The sequence below is a fragment of the Melitaea cinxia genome, chromosome 12 (genome assembly GCF_905220565.1).
Source record: "Melitaea cinxia chromosome 12, ilMelCinx1.1, whole genome shotgun sequence".
Taxonomy (NCBI): domain Eukaryota; kingdom Metazoa; phylum Arthropoda; class Insecta; order Lepidoptera; family Nymphalidae; genus Melitaea; species Melitaea cinxia.
Window position 1 is genome coordinate 13,536,738 of NC_059405.1, and position 24,369 is coordinate 13,561,106.

A 24,369-nucleotide genomic window follows, 5' to 3' on the forward strand; every position below is an offset into this window, starting at 1 on the left:
GCTCCGACGCATGACTGGAGTTTACTCCTTTAGATCGACTGTCTAAATCGGCAAAAAAGGCTTACCAGTCTAAGACAAAGATTAATAACATATTGAACGGCAAATAAACGAATCAAATAACGTCATCTATCGGAACCCAATAGATGGCGTTAAGAGAAACGTAACGAGGTCATTCGTTCAGTAGATTTAACTCATCATATTTTTTTCATACCGGGGGCCTTATATGAAAATTTATTCTTAAGGTGTAAACTTCAAAATTAACATTATTAGCAAGTAATATAAAAACCTATACAAATAAAAATATATCGCGCATGAGGTCCGAACGACGGCACTAACTTGTATAATTCTTTTTTTGTCTTCGTTTTTTGTCAAAACAAAATTTATATGAAAGAAAATTAAAAACAAAATCAGCATGTTTTACGAAAATTAGCCGGGTCAGCTAGTTTCAAATAAATCAATAAATCTTCTTTAAAACTTTTAAAGAGAGTTCTAGTCTATACTGTGAAAGCATGACCCTATACAGAGTCAGGCGAACGCTTATTCGTAGATTTATTGAGTGCCGATGAATCGTCAATGTTACTTATTGATTTATTCGTTAACCGTAAAAGGGTTATAAAGTGAACAGTCTGTTGACGCTCTAAGCTCGTAACTATAAAATAGAACGAGAGACTAACAGAGAGGAGAATGGGGGTAATCAATCAATCTGCTTAAGAGTTTTATAACCTTGACTGGTCCGTTGGCGCAGTTGCCAGTGACTCTGCTTTCCATGGGAGTTGTGGGTTAGATTCCTGCTATAAAATCTCGAGATCTGAAATTTATATTTGTGTATTGAACTGAACAGAAAAGTGTGCGTGCATATTAGACATATACGCTTCAGCCTGTAATATCCCACTACTGGGCATAGGCCTCTTTCCCCATGTAGGAGAAGGATCAGAGCTTAATCCACCACGCTGCTCCAATGCGGGTATATACACATATACATAAACGGCAGAAGAAAATATAAAAATTTCGGTTCGTTAGTTTCTTCCTCCGTTTTTTTTTTGTTTTTTAATTTTATTGTTGTAAAAATGTTTTAAACCTTCCTTAACTGATTAAAATAAATAATTTTATGCCGGCGTTAAAAAATACGCAAAACGCGTATAGTACATTAACATGACAGCCAGTTGTGAGACAGCGGGGCGCTTTCTTTATTTAAATTTCACATTTCATTTTTACCCTTTTTAACCGACTTTAAAAAAAAGGAAGGCTATCAATTCAGTTGGTATTTTGTAAAACGAATGTACACCAATTACGCCGAGATTTCTGATCCAGTTTACGTGATTCTTTTTTTGTTCGACGCACAATAGTTGCCATTTGGTTCCATAAAATTTAATTCAGATTCGCGGAGTAGTTTACATTTTATGAGCATTTTTGTTAACTTAGACGATGTTATTTTCAAGATACTTTGTTTACATATATGTTTTTTTTTTCAATTTCTGATCCCATTCTTTTTTATTTTAATGCGAAATAGTTTCCATTTAGTGCTATAAAAATTTAATTTACTTTGACCCTGTAGTTTTTATTTTATGAACATTTTCGTTCTCGTTCGGCTTTTTTTGGGGTAAACAACCAAACCTACTGTAGTCTACCTGATCTAATCTAGAAAAGTCTTACTGTAGTTTACAAAACAATCTAAACTTAAAAAATAAAATATTAAATAATAAAATACGAAAAAAAGGAAAAGCTACGTTTAAAAACCGAATTCAAAAACTAAAAAGAATTAATTTGATAAAGATTAAATTAAAGGATCTAATTTGAAACACGTCGTCTTATGCAACTTACTACCTTTCATCATCACATCACTTCAGCCTATCGCAGTCGACTGCTGGATAGGCCTCCACAAGTTCGCGCCAAATATGGCGTGAACTCATGTGTGTTGCCTATAGTCACTACGCTGGGCAGACGGGTTGGTGACCGCAGGGCTGGCTTTGTCGCAGCGAAGACGCTGCTGCCCGTCTTTGGCCTGTGTATTACTAATAAAATATTATCATTTATATGTGCTACCTACTGATAGGTTTGAAGCTGATGCCTACTATGCCAAGAAGACGTTTTAAATTAAATCTTTAATAAGTTATGTTTTACTTTATATTTTTTTAACTTTTTTCTTTATTACTTAAAATTTATCTTTCAAAGTCTTACATTAAACATATTGACATTGAAAATTTAAAAACAAATTTGCTTATAACTGTGGTATGAATTATAAACCATGTTCACATAGAATGATGCCAAAACATAAATATAATTATATTAAGTGAAGGCTAAAATAGGAACTGAGGTAAGGCACAGCAGGAAATATCCTACTCAAATTCAGGAGCAGCCCGACGGGGGACCTCGACTTTACAAAAGATCACAGCTAAATAATACTGCTTTCAAGCAGTGGTGAGTAAATTGACCAGAGCTCCTGGGAGGGATCGGGAGTAGGGCCGTCAACACGCTTGCGATGCTTCTGATGTTGCAGGTGTCTAAAGGCTACGGTAATTGCTTGCCATCAGGTCAGCTGTAAATAAAAAAAGAAACTCTTGATAATATTACTGAGTAACAGTATCTTAATAAATTGTTTACGAGAAATAACTAACAATAACATTTAGCGAGAAAACAATTAAGGAGATCTCTGAAAGTTTGAAGGAACAAAAGCCGTAGTTGAAAGAAGTCTTGTAATAAACTGCAATTCTCAACAATTGAAGTAGGCGAAATTTTCTGGAGTGGGCGAAGTTTCACTCGTTTGTACCTGCTGATAATAAGGGCGGGGGTCTGTGTTTACCATTCGTGACAAAATATTTAGAAGCTTAAATAAATAAAATGAAATATTTGAATTAAGTAACATGTTAATTAATATTAAGTGGATTGAATTTTTGACATGTTTATGTAAAAATTTTGAAAATACTATTTTACCGAATTTATCTTTAGCTTTCAATCTAAATTTCATTGCAAACATAGAAGTAATAATAAGAAATAATAAGTTACATTATACGAATATATCTATATATCTATATATAGTTAAAAAGTATAGCTTTGAAAACCTTATTAAATTCACACATGGTACACTAATAGGGTAAATTTAATTGCATAAAATTCTATAACGAGTATTTAATAATTTAAAATTCGATTAAAACATTAAGATTTATTAACAAAGAATGTTATAAAATATTGCACGAAAGGCTAACTTGAGAAACAATACAATTTCCTAACGTTTTGTTGTAATGTCATTTTCAATCACAGCGACAGGAAAATACAGTTTTCAAACTCCGACACAAAGGAAAATTTCGCTCTTATTTCTGCTGGCAATAGAAAATTTCTTTTGACGTCACACGCTTACTAGTAGATTACTTCTGTTTTAAAACTGTTATTTCGTTTAAAGTCAATTATTATTATCCATTTTACTCGCTGTTAAATAAAGTACATTCGTATACTCAAATAAATACTAACTTACTTCGAAACAATTTTCTTGCTTTTATTGATTATAATGTTCCATTGTTGGACTCAATGTCATATTTTATGGCCTATTGACTTGTTCTTTTCTGGTTACCTATAATTATCCAGACACGATCAATTGTAGACACTACTAGCTGTGAGTTATTATTTTTTAAAGAAAAAAGGAAATGACATATTAACTTTACCTAGTGTTGTCAATGATCACAATTTCTCTTGCGTTTAATCATAGCCAAGTACATTAAAAAAAAAAAAAAAAACACGCACATATACATATAATGAATATACAACACTCAAACTATGTAGGATTTTGTTAAACTAACTGGTATAAAGTAAATAGTAAATTTTTGATTATATTTTCACCCAGTTTTCGCGACCCATTTATGCGAAATATGTTCCTTATCAGAGTAACTGCAGCATTCCGACGTAAACAAGTGCTTTCTAGTTTGTATTATCGAATCCTAGCTAACCGTATTTAAAACTGGGACAACAAATCTTGAACACCTGAATGAGTGATAAATCTTGATTTCGATTTGTTTTAACAAATAAATCGATACGTGATTTATATTGCCGTAGCTCGTAGGCGAGTATGGACTGTAATACTTTTTTTTTAACATAATTTGATTAAAAAAAAAAAAAAACAATTTCTTTATAATAATAATAATACTCTATTTGAGACACAGTCCACTTGTTACGTACATTAGAAAATTACAACTAAGTAAAACTTATAGTATATATATTTTTTTGTGGATTCCGATGGGACTCCTGTGCTAAAGATGATAGTTATAGATATTTAGTGTCCCAGAATTCGTTTATACTTAAAAATATTGTCTTTGACTTCTATAATATTTTGAAATAAAAACTATGACTATGTGTACCACTCTTTTTATCGATACCAATTTATAAAGCTGAAGAATTAATTCGCACACGTGGTATTCATTCAAAAGTCCAGTGAAACTTATAAAGGCTATTCTAGTGAATTATAGAAAAGTTGATATGGTTTTTATTAAGTTTTTGTTGAGCTATTCTGGTTAGGTTACAACTTATAATAGAAGAGTTGTAATCATAAATGTGTCAATAATATATAATAACTTTGGAGAGCTATATAATCATTTTTTAAATATATAATAACTTTGAAAGGAAATAGAATAACGTGTTACTTATTATAGGATATTATAAAGCCTTCTTATTGGTAGATAAAATGATCTGCTCAGCAGTTCTTTGTAAGCAGTTGTAACTGTAAATAATAATACAACTGTCAATAAAGAAAAAATATTATTGTATATTTTAAATTATCAGAAATTTGTAGTCGGGATTTGAATTTTATAAAAATAATTCAGATGTCTCGAGTAAATTTCCACAAGTCGGCGAGAACCATTAATTTTATTTCAGGATTATGAAAGTAAAGCAGGCATTTTATGATAAGATTCAAACGCAGGAAGACTTAATGTCTGCGATGTAGTTCTAAACCTCGTTGAGTAATTTTATCTGAATTGAAATAAATTAACCGCGAATTGTAGATGTATAGTAATAATTCAGACGGTTTATCGTGTAAGTAATTTGCTCCGGCTACTGTAGATCCTGTCGTAAACGATAAGGGTATAGGTACTAAGTATTTATCTCCGCATACAGTAAATTGTCTTGTCTTGTTGTAAATAAATGAATCACAATCAACAGTACTTGAAAATAGGGTCGAAAATAAAAAAAGGAAGTAAAAATCCATTTATCATTTTTTTTTGAATAAAGGAAAAAATGGTATGCACAAAAATTGTTTCACGACCTTCGTCCTCTTCGTAAAAATTTTTAACGTCTCTCCGAGCGGCGTGGAAATTTTACATTTTTGTAGAGTAAAAAGAGGCGGGATTCTGAAACCCAGCTTTTTTATTATTGTTTTTTTATGCTTTATTTTTTAAGATGTTATGTAATACGACGACTAAAATGTTGTATGTGGTCCCACATTACGTAGCTACTATTTTGCTATGCTGTTTTGAGGGTTTATAACCTTTAATACTTTTAGATACCTTATAATGGAACGCTACGTTTCACAGTGCGTCTGAGTCATGTTAATGCTTTGCCTACTTAAGAAACTACCTTAAATATCATTTCCATGGGAAAGTTTTTTTTTGCGTTAGGCAAACTTCTTACGGAAAAAGATTGTAGATTTAGATTAAAGATTTTATAAAACGTCACGTTGAGACTCAACGATAAGAAATCCCATAGTGAACTAAAGTGAAATAGAATAGTGCATAGATGCAAAGCGATGAACTTCGCCACTTTAAATTTTGTTTATACTGCTAAGGCAAATAAGTGATGATACGCCTGACGGTAAACGATTAGCGCTGCGGTCACAGCACTGACTTGTGGCTGTTGCGCTGGTGGTCGCGGGTTCGATCTTAGCACGTGGCATACATTTGTATTGACAATACTGATATTTGCCGTGGTCTGACCCTTTGTGCTTGTGTATTGCGTGTGTTTCGGGCCTCCGACACAGAAGCAAATCTTAGTAGGGGCCGATGACTGAGGGGCGTTTATTAAAAAAAATCTTCCTGACTTTTACACGCTCTTGGACAGTTTTTTAATTGTTTGCTTGTTTGTCACCAGGTGTGGTTGTGATGTCATGGTGGTGGGCGCTGGCGCTACTAGCGCTGTCCGCGCCCGCTCGCGCCGCGCCCCGGGCGGGCTCTGGTGAGCTATTTTACAGTAAGCATTCCTATGCACTACTTTCGACCTTTACACTCTATATGTGCACATATCGTTCACTTGTAGCGACTTTACTATGTGCTCTTATTTTATTTTATTTTATTTTATTTTATTTAATGGTTTACCAACAGATATACATCAAATATAGTATTAAGAGTACAGTATATAAAAATCGTCATGTTAGGATGTAGATCCAATTACAGGCAAACACAGCTTCCTCATTTAGTCATTAAGTCAAGATAATGAAAGCGAGAGAATAATAATTATAGGATAAGTTTAGAGAATAATTTTTTAGGTTAAGTTACGAGCTTTAAAATGTTTGACTAATTTTCTATATGCGCCAAAACTACTGTGAAATATGTCTATCTTTGTTTTTTGATAAAAAACGTTATGATCCCGACAGATTCTCGGCAACAAGCTATTGAAGCCCAAGTTGGTTCTATATCCTTTGACATACAATGGCTTAAAGTTAACAATCCTAGAGTTACGCCTTGGAACAACAAAACCAATCCGAGACAACAGTCGTGGACAGTCCAATAGGCCTCTAGAAATCTTGTACAACAAGATTTGGTCAGATATCTAACGGCGATCGACCAATGTGGTGATGTTAAAGTGTTTTAACCGATCCTCATAGGAATGCAGTTCTCTTATTTTTCCTTGGTGAACCGCAAGGTAGAAAAGAAATCTCTTCTGTATACACTCAATTCGACCAATATGACAATGGTAGTGCGGGTTCCAAACACTAGAACAATATTCTAAGATGGAACGAACTAGGGCATTATAGGTGCATTTTAGAGCAGATATACTTTTAAAGTTCTTACAGTTTCTCCATATAAACCCTAGCATCTTAAAGGACCTGGAGACTATAGAATCAATGTGAGCAGTGAAGGATAACTTTTTATCTAGTATTACTCCTAAATCCCGAATTTGATCGACTACGTCTAAATAATCATTTTGGACATGGTATTTTGTTAAAATAGGTTTGCGTTGTTTAGTGAATGTAATATGCTTGCACTTTTGAATATTAAGGGGTAATTTATTATTTAATGTCCAGTCAGAAATACGACTCAAGTCCTCTTGAAGCAAATCAGCGTCAGATGCACATTTAATCGTTTTAAAAATTTTAAGATCATCCGCGAATAAAGAGAAATTTGAGTGGCGAATTTCATTTGCCAAATCGTTTATAAATAACAAGAAAAGAATAGGACCTAAATGTGAGCCCTGTGGAACACCAGATGTTATTTCAAATTCCTTAGATTCATAGCCACAAACCACAACTTTTTGGAACCTAGGTGACAGATATGATGAAAACCATTTTAGTAAGTTTCCATGGATGCCCCCATGGCTTAATTTGTTCAGAAGTAAAGAATGGTCTACCCTATCAAAAGCCTTACTAATATCAGCGTAAATGGCATCAATTTGTTCACCTCTGTCGATGGCTTCTGTAACTTCAGTCACGTATGTGGCGAGATTAGTCATCGTGGACATTTTATCACGAAACCCATGTTGTTCCGACACTAATATAGGTTTAAGATGATTGGTTAAAATTGGACACACAACTGACTCTAACAACTTACCGAAAATGGGTAAAAGTGAAATAGGCCTGTAGTTTTGAATATTATTAGCATCCCCACCTTTCGGGATTGGAGAGACATTAGCTTTCTTCCATGTTAAAGGAAAAATTCCACTGTAGAGGGATTTGTTAAAAATAATGCTTAGGGGCCGGGAAAGACTTGACGCACAGTTTACAACAAAAATAGCCGGAATATGATCCGGGCCAGAGCTTTTATTTTTATTTATTTTTTTTATTAATTTTTCGATTGCATCTTGTTTGATGGTAACATCACAAATGCAACGACAAGGGGCGTTATGCGGATTATTTATATCTGTGTGTAAATTTGCAGTACTTAAGGTAGACGGCACTCTTGTGATTCTGTAAACCTGTGAGAATTGATCAGCGAAAGCGTCACAAATAGAAACGGGAGATGAATATGTGGTTCCATTTAAATGCATTTCGGATGGTATTCGGCCCCTTGATTTACGTTTAGATGTTATAAAGGACCAAAATGCCTTAATGTTATTATTATTAATAGAATTTTCAATATTTTCCAAATATATGGAATACGATATTTTAATCTGATTATGACATCTGGACCTGGCCAATGAAAATTCGTATCCGTCAATAGGGTTCTTATACTTTTTGTACCTTTTGCGAAGTTTTTCCTTTTCTTTCAACAAATTTATTAAGTTTTTATTGTACCAAATTGGATACTGTCCACGTCTGCTGGCTCGTACCTTTGGAACATGTTTGCTAATAATATCATTCAGTATAGAGTAAAACATCACAACCATTTCGTCGACAGTGTCAGCGTTCTCCAATGTATCCTCCCAATGTATGTCGCCTATCTCTTTATTTATGGATATATAGTTAGCTTTATAAAAATTATACTTAGTTACGTATTTTTTCTCTAAATAATGTGAAATCGGAAAGTCAATACTAATATTTAAAGGGGGATGAAATTTATCCACGTTAGACAAAGGTACAGGAGAGAGTTCTGTTTTCACGCATGACATATTACTTAGTATTAGGTCTAAAATTTTACTATCATCATTCAAAATAGCATTAAACTGCTGTAGGTTATGTAAGGCCAAAAAGTCGAGAAAACACTGAGTAAGACTTGTAGACACACAATTGGGTATAGTACAGGTATAGTCAAATTGATCAGGAATTAAGTTCCAAGAAATTTGACCAATATTAAAATCACCAACCACCAATATATCAGAGTTGTCAATTTGAGAAATAGCATTACTGATACAATCCAATTGATTTTCCAGACGAACTAGAGACAAAGGTGGAGGCAAATATACAGCGCAAACAAATAAGCTCTTCGATATTCGATCGTCAGCGGAACGAGATGTTATTTTTATCCATAAGTCCTCGTTGTTACTTTCATAACATAAAAGTCTAGAACATTCGAGTCCTTTTCTTACAGCTATCAGTACTCCTCCACCATCAGATTTAGCACTATTAGTATTACATCGATCTCTTCGGTATATTACATAATTGGAGTTTAAAATCTCGGCATCAAAAATATTATCATTCAGCCATGTTTCACTGAGAATAATTAAATCATAACTACAATTAAGGCTAGCTATATATAATTGCTCCAACTTACCACGTATACTCCTCGAGTTCTGGTAATAAATATTAAATTTATACATTTTTACTTATAAAAAGCTAAATACTATTGAAATAGTTACGGAGAAAAGAGAAGAATTTAAAACTACTTATTAATTAAGTTTTTCAGAGTTTCGGTATTTTTTACCCACACCGCTGCCGACGAATCGTCTTTCCTTAACATTACTCGTCCATTACGAACCCAAACGTATTTGTACTGGTTGTCCTTTTTAAATATGCGAGCTTGGGCGTGCAGTGCACGGTTGTTCGGTGACAGGTGCTCCATAAGATAAATTGGTTGTTTGTCACCCCCAATACCCAGATCAGAACTACTTAACTTATTAGATGGATTAAGTTTGTTGTACTTGTAATAAGCAGCAAGCACACTATCTCGAGCCCTTGGTGAGGCTAGTTTCACAATAGTTGATCTAGGTCTAGTAGACTTTGTGTTGATTCTTGATACCCTTGAACAGGCTAATATCTCTCTCTCTTCAATAGGACACCCGACCACTTTAGTGAGCTGTAGTATTGAATTAACCAAGTTCTCATTCGAATGTTCAGGGATACAATGTACTTCAATATTGCTTTCTCGTGCACGTTGTTCCATTAGAGACATTTTAGTGTTAAGCTCGATGACATTTTCACGAAGGTGTGCATTTTCAGCTCGCAGTCCAATTGTTTCAGACCGGAGTTCTGAAAGTTCTTTGTTAATCTCATCAAACTTGGAAGACATAAATTCTACTGATTTAGTCAGCTCAGAAATTAATTTCATATCTTTACGTAAGCTTTCAAAATCCTCCTTAAAACGTTTACCGATTGAATCAGCTATTAGTTTGTCTATTTTTGCAAACATAGAAACTTCAAACTGAGCCAAACGTTCATCAAAAATGTGAAATGATGATGAGGCACTTGGAACGTGGTCTATTTCCGAAACATTTTCAAGAACTTCCTTTACTGGCGTTTCACTGTTATCGCCCTTTCTGCGCGGTTGCTTGCATTCAGGACACTTCCAGGAAGATTTCGCCCTCGTTGTTATTTTAGAGAAGTTTTCTTTATTATAATTCACGCATGTATAGTGATAGTTGCGCGAGCAATGAGAACATGTCAACCTTTCAGTGACGCTAATTAATTGGCTACACGCACTACAAGAACTCATGGCTAAACTTTCACAGCGACAAAGGCTCACAGTTGTTTTACTACACTAATAAATGCTCACAGTTATTTTACTACACTAATAAATGCTCAATACACTGTCATTTGTCTTTGAGGGTAGGTTCTAAAAATATTATAATTTGTTGTAAACACAATAAGTTTTATGTTATTTTTCACCTTAATAACGTCGTTAATAAGTAGCACTGGCACTAGTTTTCAATTTCTTAAGTGCTTATTAAAGAGTTATAAATAAACTCAAAAACTTTAATAACTTTAAACTCGTAAAATAGATTTAAATATACGGAGGAAAACATAGATCTGATCTCTTAGATCGATTAATTTATTCATTGAATGATAAAGTGATAATTTTATAGTATAAGATATTTGAAATGCTTTCAATCTTAAATATGTACAATGTACATATATATACACACACACACACACACACACACACACATACATACATACATGTATACATACACCGGCAGGCACTTCTACACACATGCAAATACACAAACAGTCATAAATCATTAAAGACTAGTTTACATAACTGTATACATAACTTTACCGCAATCAAAAAACATGAGTTATATAATTTTTTACAGACATCAAATAAAAACAATTACGTTCAACATTACTTATTCGTTATTTATACGTGCGTATACTGTTTTATAAAAGATAAATTAATGAAATCCCAAATAAATAAGAAGGAAATTAATTCACCATCCGTCTCTGAAAGCTCTGCTGATTAAATCCACTTTGTTACGTACATAAAGCTGTGACATGTGACGTAACAAAAAGATACCTTGAACAAAGATCCTGAGTACTCTCCATTGATAAGATCTTATGGTACATAAATATGGAAATATATTCATAGAAATGGCATCATGTATATCATTATTAGCCTAATTTTGTGATGATTTTATTTATTTAAATTGTTCTCAAAATCTCTTCAGCTGTCTCTAAATGAAGGGGAAAGGATCTGAAAATTAATGGCATGTTATAATAGTTATAATTTACTTTGATTATTAACTTAAAGAATATTGAAATTTTTTCAGGTCTCTTTTTAACATTCTCTTAGAAATAACAGCATACCCCGCAACTTTTATTTTTATAGCGATGACTATTCTTATTCACCTTTTTATTATTCTTTGTTTATTGCCTGATTAATTCTAAAATTTTATAAATTTTCTCTATCATTTTGTAAATAGATGATTAATCTAAAATAAATAAAAAAACAAACATTAAGCTGTATTACTATATTACTGCAACGAATTGGATATCTTTTTTGTGTCCGTTAACATTAGGACAAAGTTTGCATAAAAAATAAATCAATACAATCATGAAAAAAAAGCGACAATAAGTTCACCGATACAGCTATCAACATACACAATAGCACTTCCAATACAGTCTGTACTGTCTCCATACATACACATATGAGCGAAAGTATAGCTACGACAACTTACGGTCGGTTGAGCGTTGAAAGATCGACGAAATTATTCAAAACGAAAGTGAACTGAGATCTGACGTGATCGGCGTGCGAGATGTGACATACCGTCACACACACCGGCTAGTTAGTAGATAGCCCGCGTTTGTTTTTTATAGGCTTATAAAGTAAATTTACATAGATAACAACTGACATTGTATATAGCTAATTTGTGTCTATTAGAAAAAAAAAATGAAATTTGAAAAAAGTCTTTTATTAGAAGTTTTAAGAGTTGTAAATAGTTTCATTATAAAAATAAGTATATATTCAAATTACATATTTTTTTTATATAACTACGTCGGCAAACAAGCGTACGGTTCACCTGATGGTAAGCTATTACCGTAGCCTATAGACGCGCGTAACACCAGAAGCATTGCAAGCGCGTTGCCTATCCTATCCCGATCCTCCAGGAGCTCTTGTCACCTTACTCACTACAGAAACACAATACTGCTTGAAAGCCGTATTATTTAGCTGTGATCTTCTGTGAGGTCGAGGTACTTCCCCAGTCAGATTGCCCCAGATTTTGAGCAAGAGATTTCCTACTGTGCCCTACTTCAATTACGGACATAATAATAACTGACTAATATATAACGGTCAATAGTTATAACTTAGCGTAAAATTACAAGAAAGATTTATGAAATACCAACTATTTATACGGTCTTTAAATTTTACTTGAATTTGTAATCTCGACTGCACTGATTAATCTCGTTCGTGTCTTCTCCATTCAACTGACATTGGCCAAATTATTTGTGATATTTTGACGCTCTTGAAATTTTTTATTTAAATCGAATGAATGAAAATTAATATAAATGAATGAGTAAATGAAAAAATAGGTATATTTTGAATGAGTTATTTGATTAAAATATGTTATGGTGCGTATTAACTATGTATATAAAAATGTAGTCTAATAAATGGATTAAATTATAAAAAGCTAGCGTTTGATAACATTACACTTATTTTTAATAGAATTTACGTTTTATTAAGTGCCGACTCGTATAGTATTCAATACAAATGGGAACGAATACTAATAACTTTAAGTGTTTTTTATTGATAAAGGTTCAGTTTCACATTTAAATGATAATATTAATAGATATATCAACTAATATAATTTTTACATAAATGCTTTTTTTTATCTAAATGTGTAAAGTTATTTCAGAAGTATGAAATCTGATAATTTACTATATTTTGTGTCATAACGACCAATCAACATTATTTGGAAAATAAGTAAAATAATAGATAACATTTGTGTTTGTATCTATTATTACCAATTGCAATGTATGAATTCATTTTCGAATCATCGACTCTCATAGATCATAATAAAGTGAAATGCACATAAATAGCTACATAATAATTAGCAATTTATATTTTTGATAAATTCAAACATAACAATTTAAAACATATTCTTGCATCGTCCGCGTGGATGACACAATTTTAGCTATTTATTCCATCAAAATACACGTAACTCTAAAATGACGCAGCATTCTACTGGTAAAAAGTATTCCAATTTTCAAAATCGCTCCAATAATTTTTTAATTTATCTGACACATTAAAATTAAAAATCAAGTCTTACGTCTTTTTAATATTAGTGTAGATTATGTATGTATATACATACTTGTACAGAGTGTTTGATTGTTGTGGATCAACTGTGTGTTAAAGTAATATTTGGTCTTAGAGTATTTAGTATTTTGACCACACAAAATGTTCCACGGTGTGACTAGGACTTACTTTTCTGCTATGAATAAAAATATGGAGCTTAATTCACGTATTCTGTGGTTAATGTATAAATATTCTCTTATTTAAAAGGTAAATGAAAATCCGGTATGAACAAATAAATGTGCGATCGTAAAGTCAAAATTTCGAACTTCGAAAAGGCTTACGAAACCTGTCATCAAAATGAAAGTATCCTTGTCAGCTCTTCACACGGTCGTATATAAGTAAATACGCCAATATTATCCGGGCTCGCCCGTAAATCGGATTATACTCTTGTTTATGTCTGGTTGCGGCTCAGAAACCCTTAACGTATTTGATGGCCTTTTTACACTCGGAGATTGAATTTAATCCTTAGATCAACTGTTGCTGACGACTTACCATTTAAAGCATTAGGATATGAATTAACCAGTCAAATATATTTTTCACATAATTTCCTTTTCCATCTTTTTTTTTCTCTTGTGTAATTGTTGTAATGTGGTGTAGTATTTTATTACTTCATATATTGGTAAATGTTTATTTGGTACTGTTATTTATTTAGTTAACAAAATATTAGCTTTTGTTTGTATGGAATATATGTGTGTGCCGTCGATACTTTTGAAGTTATTTCAGTTTATATTCGTTAAAAAGCGTTAATAAAAAATAGGTAACCAGTCTTTGATAATTTTGATGGTATTTATAATTATATTTGTTCTGAGGAGAAAAAACTTTAGAGTTAAAGATGGATAGATAGATAAAAACTTTATTTACAATTTCACATTCCACACACAATTAACAAAATAAAAATAAAAACAAAAGCAAGAAATAAAACATCTTAATGGCATCGATATTATCACACTCAAATACAGTGTATGTGTGCTGCAGAATCGCAAAAAGGTATGTAATTCAGTACTAAAAGATCAATCCTAGGAAAGATCGAATGATTTTCAGTTACTACCAGTTACGGTAAGAGAGCACAATGCTTGGTTTGTGACGTAATGTTGTACATATCATCATTACAGCCTATACAGTCCACTGCTGGACACAGGCCTCCACAAGTTCGTGCCAAAAATGGCGTAAACTCATGTGTTTTGCCCATAGTCACCACGCTGGGCAGGCGGGTTGGTGACCGCAGTACTGGCTTTGTCGCACCGAAGACGCTGCTGCCCGTCTTCGGCCTGTGTATTTCAAAGCCAGCAGTTGGATGGTTATCCCGCCATCGGTCGGTTTCTTAAGTTCCAAGGTGGTTGTGAAACCTTGTTATCCCTTAGTCGCCTCTTACGACACCCACGGGAAGAGAGGGGGTGGCTAAATTCTTTAGTGCCGTACATATACATATTGTTATTTAAAGTATGTATTATAAATAATAAAGTGTCAAAAAAAATAATAGGTAAACGATTTAAATAGATATGTTTTAAAACGTAAGATTAATGAAAATATTTTAATTAGTAATTACATAAAAGGTAACACAGATAGTGACAAAAGATGCCTCATAGTCATCATCGCTTTGCTAATCTTTGTTATAATTGTACAAGACAGAGCATAATTACCACAAAGAATTCTAACTCCAGGATTTCATGATTCATGCAATATCTAAGAAAATGTGAAAATATAATCCAACTATGGAATCAACGTTAGTTATACGGGACTGCTCATGATTCATGTAGGGACCTTCGTCCCAGAATGACTAATGGCTGTCACGATGATTATCCCCTACGCAACATGGGATTAGGGAAGTTAGAAATATTGCGGTATGTTTTTTTTCTCTAAGATGTTAATGTATCTATACTTATATGATATATATAATCTTATGATGCGTATGAGCTATGGAGCGTATGACATATGGGAAAAAGGAAAAAAGTCCGTTCTGAACGTTTTGTTTAAATTGTGATTGACTAATATATATGTTGATATAAAACCTGCTTTTTAAGAGTTCAGGTTAAATTATACTACTTATATAAAACAATTTGTCAAGCACTATAACTCAAAACAGGTGAAAGCAACGCTCTTTAGTTTTTAAGATTAAACTAAAACGATTCGGTTTTTTATCTCATTTTACCACTTATTTATCTTTATTTCGGAAACTAATTGCTTAATATTAAAGTGGAACGGATGTGAAACATAAAACAGTCAAATAAAAGATATCTCACTACACATAAAAAACAATTTCTATGAAAATCTTAGAAAACACTTTCGCTGTGTAACAAGCTATTATAATAATTACGACTATAAGTCATTGCCCTGAAGTGGAAACAATTATGTGGAACTTTTACTTTTTAACACTGTCTATGCCCTTAGAGGGTCACGAAAGTGAATTTATTAATCTTTATGTGTCTGAATGTATCAGAATATCAAGAAAGTTATAGATTTCACTTTCTTTGAAATTACGGTGAGGTGAGGTTTTAAGAGCTTCCACGACTTGGCCCTAATGTAGGGCGACTAAGAGCGCTGATTTATTTGTCTACTACACGTTTTACGTAGATTTATTAAGAATTTTCAATGCGCTTGATACTTTTTCACGTTTGTTATTGCTTCATTTCTATGAGTACTATATTTTAAAGCCAAAGCTATGATCAGACTTATAAGCTATTCATCATAATTATTGACATACCATTTAAGATTCGAATAATTACAAACAGATAAAGAGGAAAACAGACCTTACTTTGTGTTCAATCCAGCATTCCATACTTATGATATAATTATATGTATTTTATAAGTTGAGTGGAATGGATTCAATAAAGGTATATAATTATAGTAGAAAATCTGCCATTTTAACTAAAACACAAAAATAGTAAGAACGTAATAAACAATGATTAATAGTATTTATTTATTTATTTAAATAGTAGTAGTAATAGTATTATTGTAGTATATTATTCGGATATGACATTTACGACTCATATTATGAGTAGGAACATTACAGCTGTAAAATCCCTTAAACAAAGAACAGAAAAAAGAAAACAACAAGAACTTTCTAGATGATACAGATTAAAAAAGTTTAAAACTCGTTCTTTCAATTTTCATTTTTCGAAACGAAAAAAAAAAATATCTCGTCGAAGTTTTTACGGTTCCTCGTTTTTATTTTCGCCGCTCCTAAATTTACGATCATGCCCGAACAAATATGAACGTATTTTTAATGTTTAATAAAATGCGAAATAACGTACTTTTTACGATGTGTAAAATTTTGTGTATCAAGTGGTTCCCTTTTTTTTATAACAAATAAAATAAATCCGTGATTCATTTTTTATCATCCTTGTAAATATGTATATGAGTCGTTTCAACTATTAATGTAAAAATGTTTGACATTTGTTTTAAGGATCTGGACACATATCAATGTGTGCGTGAAATTACAAATTACACAACATGCATATTGACGAATAGACAAACATTTGTACTCGCCATAATTATAAATGTTTATACTGTACGTGGAAAGTCAATAAAAATAAAATGTAATTTAAAATTATATTTTTTTTACTAGTTAATTTAACTGAAATATAAATACGCATATTAGATGTAGCTATATTCACCATGCACATGTATATTATAATGCACTTTATTATGAGTTGTGGCTCACAAATGGACATGTGTATATTGTTTATATAAATTAGACGCACACAATCACATGCTTAGATTGATATGTATTTACTACTTACAGAACAGTTCAATGAAGACTTCGTAGTAATTATTGTTGTATGTTGTCGCGCTTTAGCTTGTAATATCTCACTGCTGGGTATAGGCCTCTTTCTCTATGTAGAAGAAATATCAAAGCTTAATCCACCACGCTGCTCTACTGCAATTTGGCGGATATACTGCCTACTATGAGTAACGATCGCTATCAGGTGTTCATGATAACAACCGGACCGACAGCTTAACGTGCTCTCCGAGGCACAGTAGGGAGAACCACAAGGAGTAACAACCAGACCTGAAATAAATAATTGTATAAACACAAATATCTACCTCCAGCGGGAATCGAATCCGCGACCGGCGGTCTTTAGGCGCCGCCGACACGGCACTCGCATCATTGCACACGCCAGAGCGGTCGTCGAGATTATTCAGTATACGGTTATTGATATAATAATATAGAAAAGTATTTAAATAGGTGTTTTGAAAATTACAATAATTAAAAAACATTTTTGAATATCATATCAAAAATGTTTAGAATTCCTAATGTGTGGGTAACACAAAAATAAAATCGTACATATTAAAAATAAGCATGGTGTCGTCTCCTGTCAAAGATTTTCATTGTAATATGAAACTTTGAATAGTTACGGGTCTCTGTAAAGAACTCACTATAGACGGCGCCACGGTTCTCTTAAACCGAAAATAAAAATCATCATATCAAAAATTTCGCTCGAGCGGGTACATCGTTCCATAGCTTAATTGGCTAGAGCGCCGACACGGTCAGTCGGAGACGCGGGTTCGTATCCCGCTGGAGCGGTCAATTTTTGATATGATATTCAAAAATGTTTAGAATTCCTAATGTGTGGGTAACACAAAAATAAAATCGTACATATTACAATAATTACATAAAATTTTAATATTCGTTCAGTGTGTACCATTTTTAAAATATTAGTGTAAGTTTAGACTTATAAAAATAAGAAAACCTTCACGTTTTTCTGAGCTTAATGATCGTTTTCGTTTCATAGTTAGTGTTTTTGCAGTTGAGTTTCGTAATACACCTTATCGCAGTGACACACATAGGAATAAGGTCACTTTTACTGATAGGCTACTATGAGTTAAATGTTTACGTAAATATTTTCATAGAACACACATCAGAGATTTTGCAATTCTTTCTAATATGAACTATGTTTATCAAGCTTAGAATTCAATGTTTATATAATAAAAAAGGTAACTTAACGGTTGTCCATAAAAAAAACACGTTTCTTTGACATGTTATAACTCCATCAAACAATTTATTCAAATAATTCTATTCTCACATGAGCAATTTTTATAACTCTATGTAAAAAAAAAATGAATGAAAACTTATCAATGTATTATATAAGTGAAAACGACTTTTTTATTTCAGTCTTATGGGGACTCGCTTTAATTAGCCCTTTTATACTACATAGTACCTAGTAGTCAGATTATAATTGTTACTTACATAATATGTTATTTCACTATTACTAAGAGACGCTGACAGTGCTGATGTCTTTTCACTATTAGATTTGAACAAATGAATATTATCTAAGCAGAGCTTTATAATTGAAATGGACTTTACTTATACATTTAGCTTTTTTAAAATATATTTATTAAAAAGTGAAATCTTTGACCATAACTTACATTAAAAAAAATATGAAATCCCTCGACACTCTCCAACAATAGTCACTCTATTCAATTTTGCAGCTATGTTACGTGTTCATGTGTTTTTTAAATTGAATACCGTAAAGCGTGTCAAAAATCACTTTCGTTCGACTAACGAGTATAAAGCCAATATGAAAGATAATTGCCAATCAATAAATTTTGTTTACTTTCTCTGATTAGTCGACATTCGTGATTATGATTGATTGACTGTATAAAAAATTTAAATTGAAAATAATTAAAATTGATATGTTTATTTTTGAAATATATTTTGAATTTAAAATCAAAATTTTTAAGGAAACAATCCAAATGATATTTACTGATCAAAATGAAAGTAAAAAAATAAACTTGATTCAAATATGCTTCGAAAGCACTTTCGAATCGCCATTTAACAAATTAAAATTTTAAAGTGATTATTATTTTAAAAATTAAAGCACTACCGATTTGAAATCTAGATTCTGCAGAGAAATATCGGCAAGAAACTCCACAGTTACTCTTTTGGAAATAATATAATGCTAGCCACATACATAAAAATATACATATAAGCGTACATAATTATATGTAAATGATATTTTTTTATAGTCTGTCAATCATTAAAACTAACATGTAATAATACAATAAAGAAGCAACTATAAATAAGCTAATCTATACTAATATTATAAAGAGGTAAAATTTCTAACTTTGTTTGTATGTAGGGGGTAATCTTCGCAAATACTGATCCGATCATGAAAATTCTTTCACTAACAGAAAGCTACACTATTCAGGAGTGACATAGGCTATATTTTATTGTGATAGAACAACAAAAATAGGTGAAAAATCTTATCTTGTATATAAAATTTTCGTGTCACAATGTTAGTTAAAATACTCAAAACGGGTGGACAGATTTTTATGAAAATTTGTGTGCATATCGGGTAGGTCTGAGAATCGGCTATCATCTATTTTTCACACTCCTAAGTTATAAGGGGGGGGGATTAAGGGGGGTTAATAATATATTTCGCAACACAACATTTGCGGGGTCAGCTAATATTGTATAACCCTAAAAGTATTTTCCTAATTAAGTTTCACGGAATAATCTTTAGTAGGAAAAGTTTTGTTTTTTCGTTTCAGCAGAATTAAAAATTCTTTAATCAAATAGAACTGTAATTATGTTCGATAAAAAAAGTCAAATTATCCCTGAAGGATAACAAAACTTTGTTCATTATGAAACTTTTAATTATGTCTTAAAGGGTGGAAGAGACTTCGTGTTGTACATTTCAAAGTGAAGTTTTAGTAACACTAAAAATTAGGAGACTAAGGAGAGTAGAAATCGTTACATATGAGACCGATGAATGAAATACAGATTGAGACCGATGAATGTTTTCAATACCTATTATAGAGATGTTTATCGTGGTCTGGGCGTTTGTGCTTTTGTATTTTGTGTTTACCAGACCCGCGACTCAGGAGATAATCCTACTGAGAGTCGTTGAAATCGTTTATTTATTTATTTATTTTTTCGGTTAGGGTACTAAGGGGTGTTGCTCAAAATTTGAAGAAGTCCGACATGGGAAGTAGATTACAGTTAAATGAGACAGAAGATTACAGTTAAATGAGACTGTGTGTGATCTTAAGTGCCGTGGTAAGGGAGCCAGAGATCCTGAGAGGCGCCTGCTGTTGCAGGTGGACATAGACTACGATATTCGCTTATCATCAGGCGGACCGTACGCTTATTTCAAACCCTAGTACTATATATATACGAGTATATATATTAAAAAAAAAAACAAGGGGGTACATCGTAGAGCTATAAAAGCACAAACGGATAGGTTTGCCTAGATTTTGCTTAGCTATGGGATGATTTAGGTTATATCGTTTTATTTTTAATATAATATTTTTTCGCAAAAAAAAAAACAACTTATTATATAGACCAGTAATTCAATCTAGTTAGACAAAAATATAATCGAGTAAATATGCACTAGTAGAGATAATTCAAAAATACTTGTCAGAATTCAATTAAATTTCAACAAGATCATGTGACAAGCACCAGCTTTCGATTTAAAAAAAACATAGTCCACTGAGTCAAAGTTCTCTTTCTATCTTCACTAACTTATATCTCACTCTAAATTTCCGTTCGCCTCGCTCGGTCACACTTTTCGTAACGTTGTCGTCACGCATTCACCAGCTTATTCCCCAAGTAAAGCGTGCGTAAAGAAGTTTTTCTTTTAAAAATTTAACCTCTTAAATTACTACAACAAACCAATTTATTTATGAAAAATTTACTTAACCTACATCAAGATTCATTATTTCTTCAATCATTATGTCATAAAAATTTATTAACCCTTTCAAAAAATAAATAAACAAAAATTTCACAACGTCAATACACGACGAAACTGGGTCAAAGTATCTTAATTAAAAGATATTAATTTAATTCGAGGAAGAGCATATTGTGAAGACTTACGTCATCACAGGAAAGAAAGTTCGACTTTTATTGGCTTCGGTTTTTATAAAATACTTTTTTCGTCATCGTTAACGTTATCATATTGGTCGTCGCTTTGGCACAAACGTGTCCGTAACTGAGTTTTCTGATTACTAGACATGGGTTCGACTCTACTTTTGACTAATATTTGTAGCCACCAAATAGATATTTGTCGAGGTTTAGTCGTATGTGTTGTGTATGTTTCCGGTCCTTAAAACTGGATTTCATTCTTTTGCGAGCCGTCAAAAGTTCAGTGTGTATTTACAAATCATTAGGCTATTTGTAGACGGTTGTTTTGACATAACAGGTGCCAATACCCGTTCTTGCGGATTCCCTATGATGTACGGTATATATGTATGTGGCGCCACATCGTGACGTCAACAACGAATCTTTGTGTGTTGTGTGTTAAGTGTGAGCCTGCGTGCGTGTATACATGTATGTGTGAGTGATGCACACACACATTAATGAATTGTACACAAGTAAAATTGTGATTTTAAATTGTTTCATGTGATTTTATTTATATAAAACTAACTGAATTCGTATTACAAGATCGCAGTATCCGTAATAATGCGGAGACAATACAATATTCATGCTTAGTGTAACTTAAATAATGCACGTAGTTATCTGCAATTTGTTACCTTATCTGACTAAAGCTACCTTAACATCGACTCTATCTATAATTTTTTTATTCTAGTATATAAATTATAATTTATATTAAAAAATAAGATTATAAAAACAGTTTTAATAATTTGGTAAAAATTTGTTAAAAAAATATATATAAATACTTTTTTTTCGTATCGCCTAAATTTTATAAATCTTTGCTTCCTTATTGTATTAACTATCTCATTAGGCCTCATTCTTAGCAAGCGGCCGCTCAATTGTTTTGTTCATTAAGGTGAAACGGAGAAAATGGCCGGTTAGAAGTGGTCACGGCTAATAGACGGACTCACGGACATTACGATATGCGAGCGTAACAGAAGAAAGACAAAAAATCCAAATATTTATGTACACTGGTACATATATTGACAAACATGATAGGCAGTATTATGGTTAAATCAAAAACTACTCGTCACATCTTGCTAATATTGAAATGGGACACGACACGCACCAACTTGCATATAAAAAAAATAAAAAAAAAGTAAAATCGTTACACTCAAAAAGTTATGAGGTAACGAATTTATAAACACTAGTATACGACCATTCTCTTTTTTTAAGTTTTTTTTATGTCACTAGGTCGGAAAACAAGCGTACGGCTCACCTGATGGTAAGCGATTACCGTAGCTTATAGACACCTATAACACCAAAAGCATCGCAAGCGCGTTGCCGACCCAATCCCCAATCCCCCCAGGAGCTCTGGTCACCTTACTCACCAACAGGAACACAATACTACTTGAAAACAGTATTATTTTGCTGTGATCTTCTGTAAGGTCGAGGTACCCCAGTCGGGCTGCTCCATATTTTGAGCAGGAAATTCCTGCTGTGCCCTACCTCAGGCGGTTAAAAAACTTCCATCAATCTCTACAGCCGTGTGTCCTTATTTACGGAGGCGCAATTGAAATCACGCTTTTGTGCCAAATGAGATTAGATAAACTTGGCGTTGCTTTCGACAGTTCAGCCGGGGGATATATTACGTTGATAAAATCTCGACATACGTGGTCTAAGTGACTTGGCAACACTTGGCAGAACTAACAAAAAATGCCTCTGTTGTAACATTTTGACGGAAAATTTCGGAAAAGTACTTTTTGAGTTATCTCTAATAAAGCATCTTCTTTTTAACCGACTTCAAAAAAAGAGGAGAAGGTTACTCAATTGGACCGTATATACCTATATATATATCTATATTTTATGTATGTTCGGGGATAACTTCGTAATTTACGAACCGATTTTGATAATCTTTTTTGTTACAAGGGGCATATCCCTGGTGTAGTATCATGACTAGGAAACCAGGATCTGATGAGGGGATCCCAGAGATATCGAGGGAAACTCGAAAATCCGCATAACTTTTTACTGGGTGTACCGATTTTGATAATTTTTGATTTAATCGAAAGCCTATGTTAATCATGTGGTCATATTTAAATTTTATCGAGATCTAATTACAACTTTTGGAGTAATCTTTGATAATGCGTATTTACTTGACTAATTTTGCGTCTGCTTACGTTGTATTACTTGTCGATATAATTGAAGTCGGTTTTTTCGTTTGCCTGCAAATACAATTATATTTAATCTTTTGCAAAACTTTTTTTTTCATTTACAAGCAAATATAATTGTTCATTTTTAATTCAAAATTGAGTTGAATATTATTCATGTATTACAAATTGGTAACGAATTATAATGACATTTTTCTTTTCAAAATGTCGTAAATATTTGCTTGGAGCTTTATTCATACGTTTTAATTTTAATTTACAATTACACCAACTTGACGTTAGTATATTTGAGGTATCGTTTGCATTTGACTTGTAATAGTAGTGCAGACTAATTATAAAGACAAATGTTTCTTTTAAGACTGATAATACGGAACCCTTTTCTAAGAAAGATATTTTATTATAATGAAGCAACTTTTTTGGATTTTATCGCGGTTTAATAAATTAAATTAATGCCCGACGTATCGGATACTTTACAGTAACCATGGTCACGAGAAAAAAACAATTAAAAAGGTATTTTTTTTCATAATAAAAATTAAGAATATAAGAGATTAAGAAATAAAATATAACGTACAGCATCTATACACTTAGCGGTAACTATAAGCGTTCATAGATCTAACGATCTCAATGCGATATATCTAGTAGGTACTAAGTAAATAAATAAAACAATATGCTTCAACCAGTAGTCAATAATACCGTTTCTAAAATAGTCATAAATATTATTTAGACAGTATTTTACCTGACCACTATAGTGGCGCGCTTCGGTAAAAGACTTTTTAGAGAATCTCCTTAGCTAAAAGACTTAAAAGAAGTT

General features: G+C 32.4%; 1 protein-coding gene across 1 annotated transcript in view; it reads left to right on the forward strand.

Moving 5' to 3' along the window:
• Positions 1–6,050: 6,050 nt before the first annotated feature.
• LOC123658271 (serine proteinase stubble) overlaps positions 6,051–24,369 on the forward strand; it is a gene marked incomplete at its 5' end in the record, with an annotated part of 63,953 nt that continues 45,634 nt past the window's right edge. The window contains one exon of the mRNA XM_045593708.1: positions 6,051–6,168. Coding sequence (XP_045449664.1) covers positions 6,051–6,168 — 118 coding nt within the window. The remainder of the gene's footprint in view (positions 6,169–24,369) is intronic.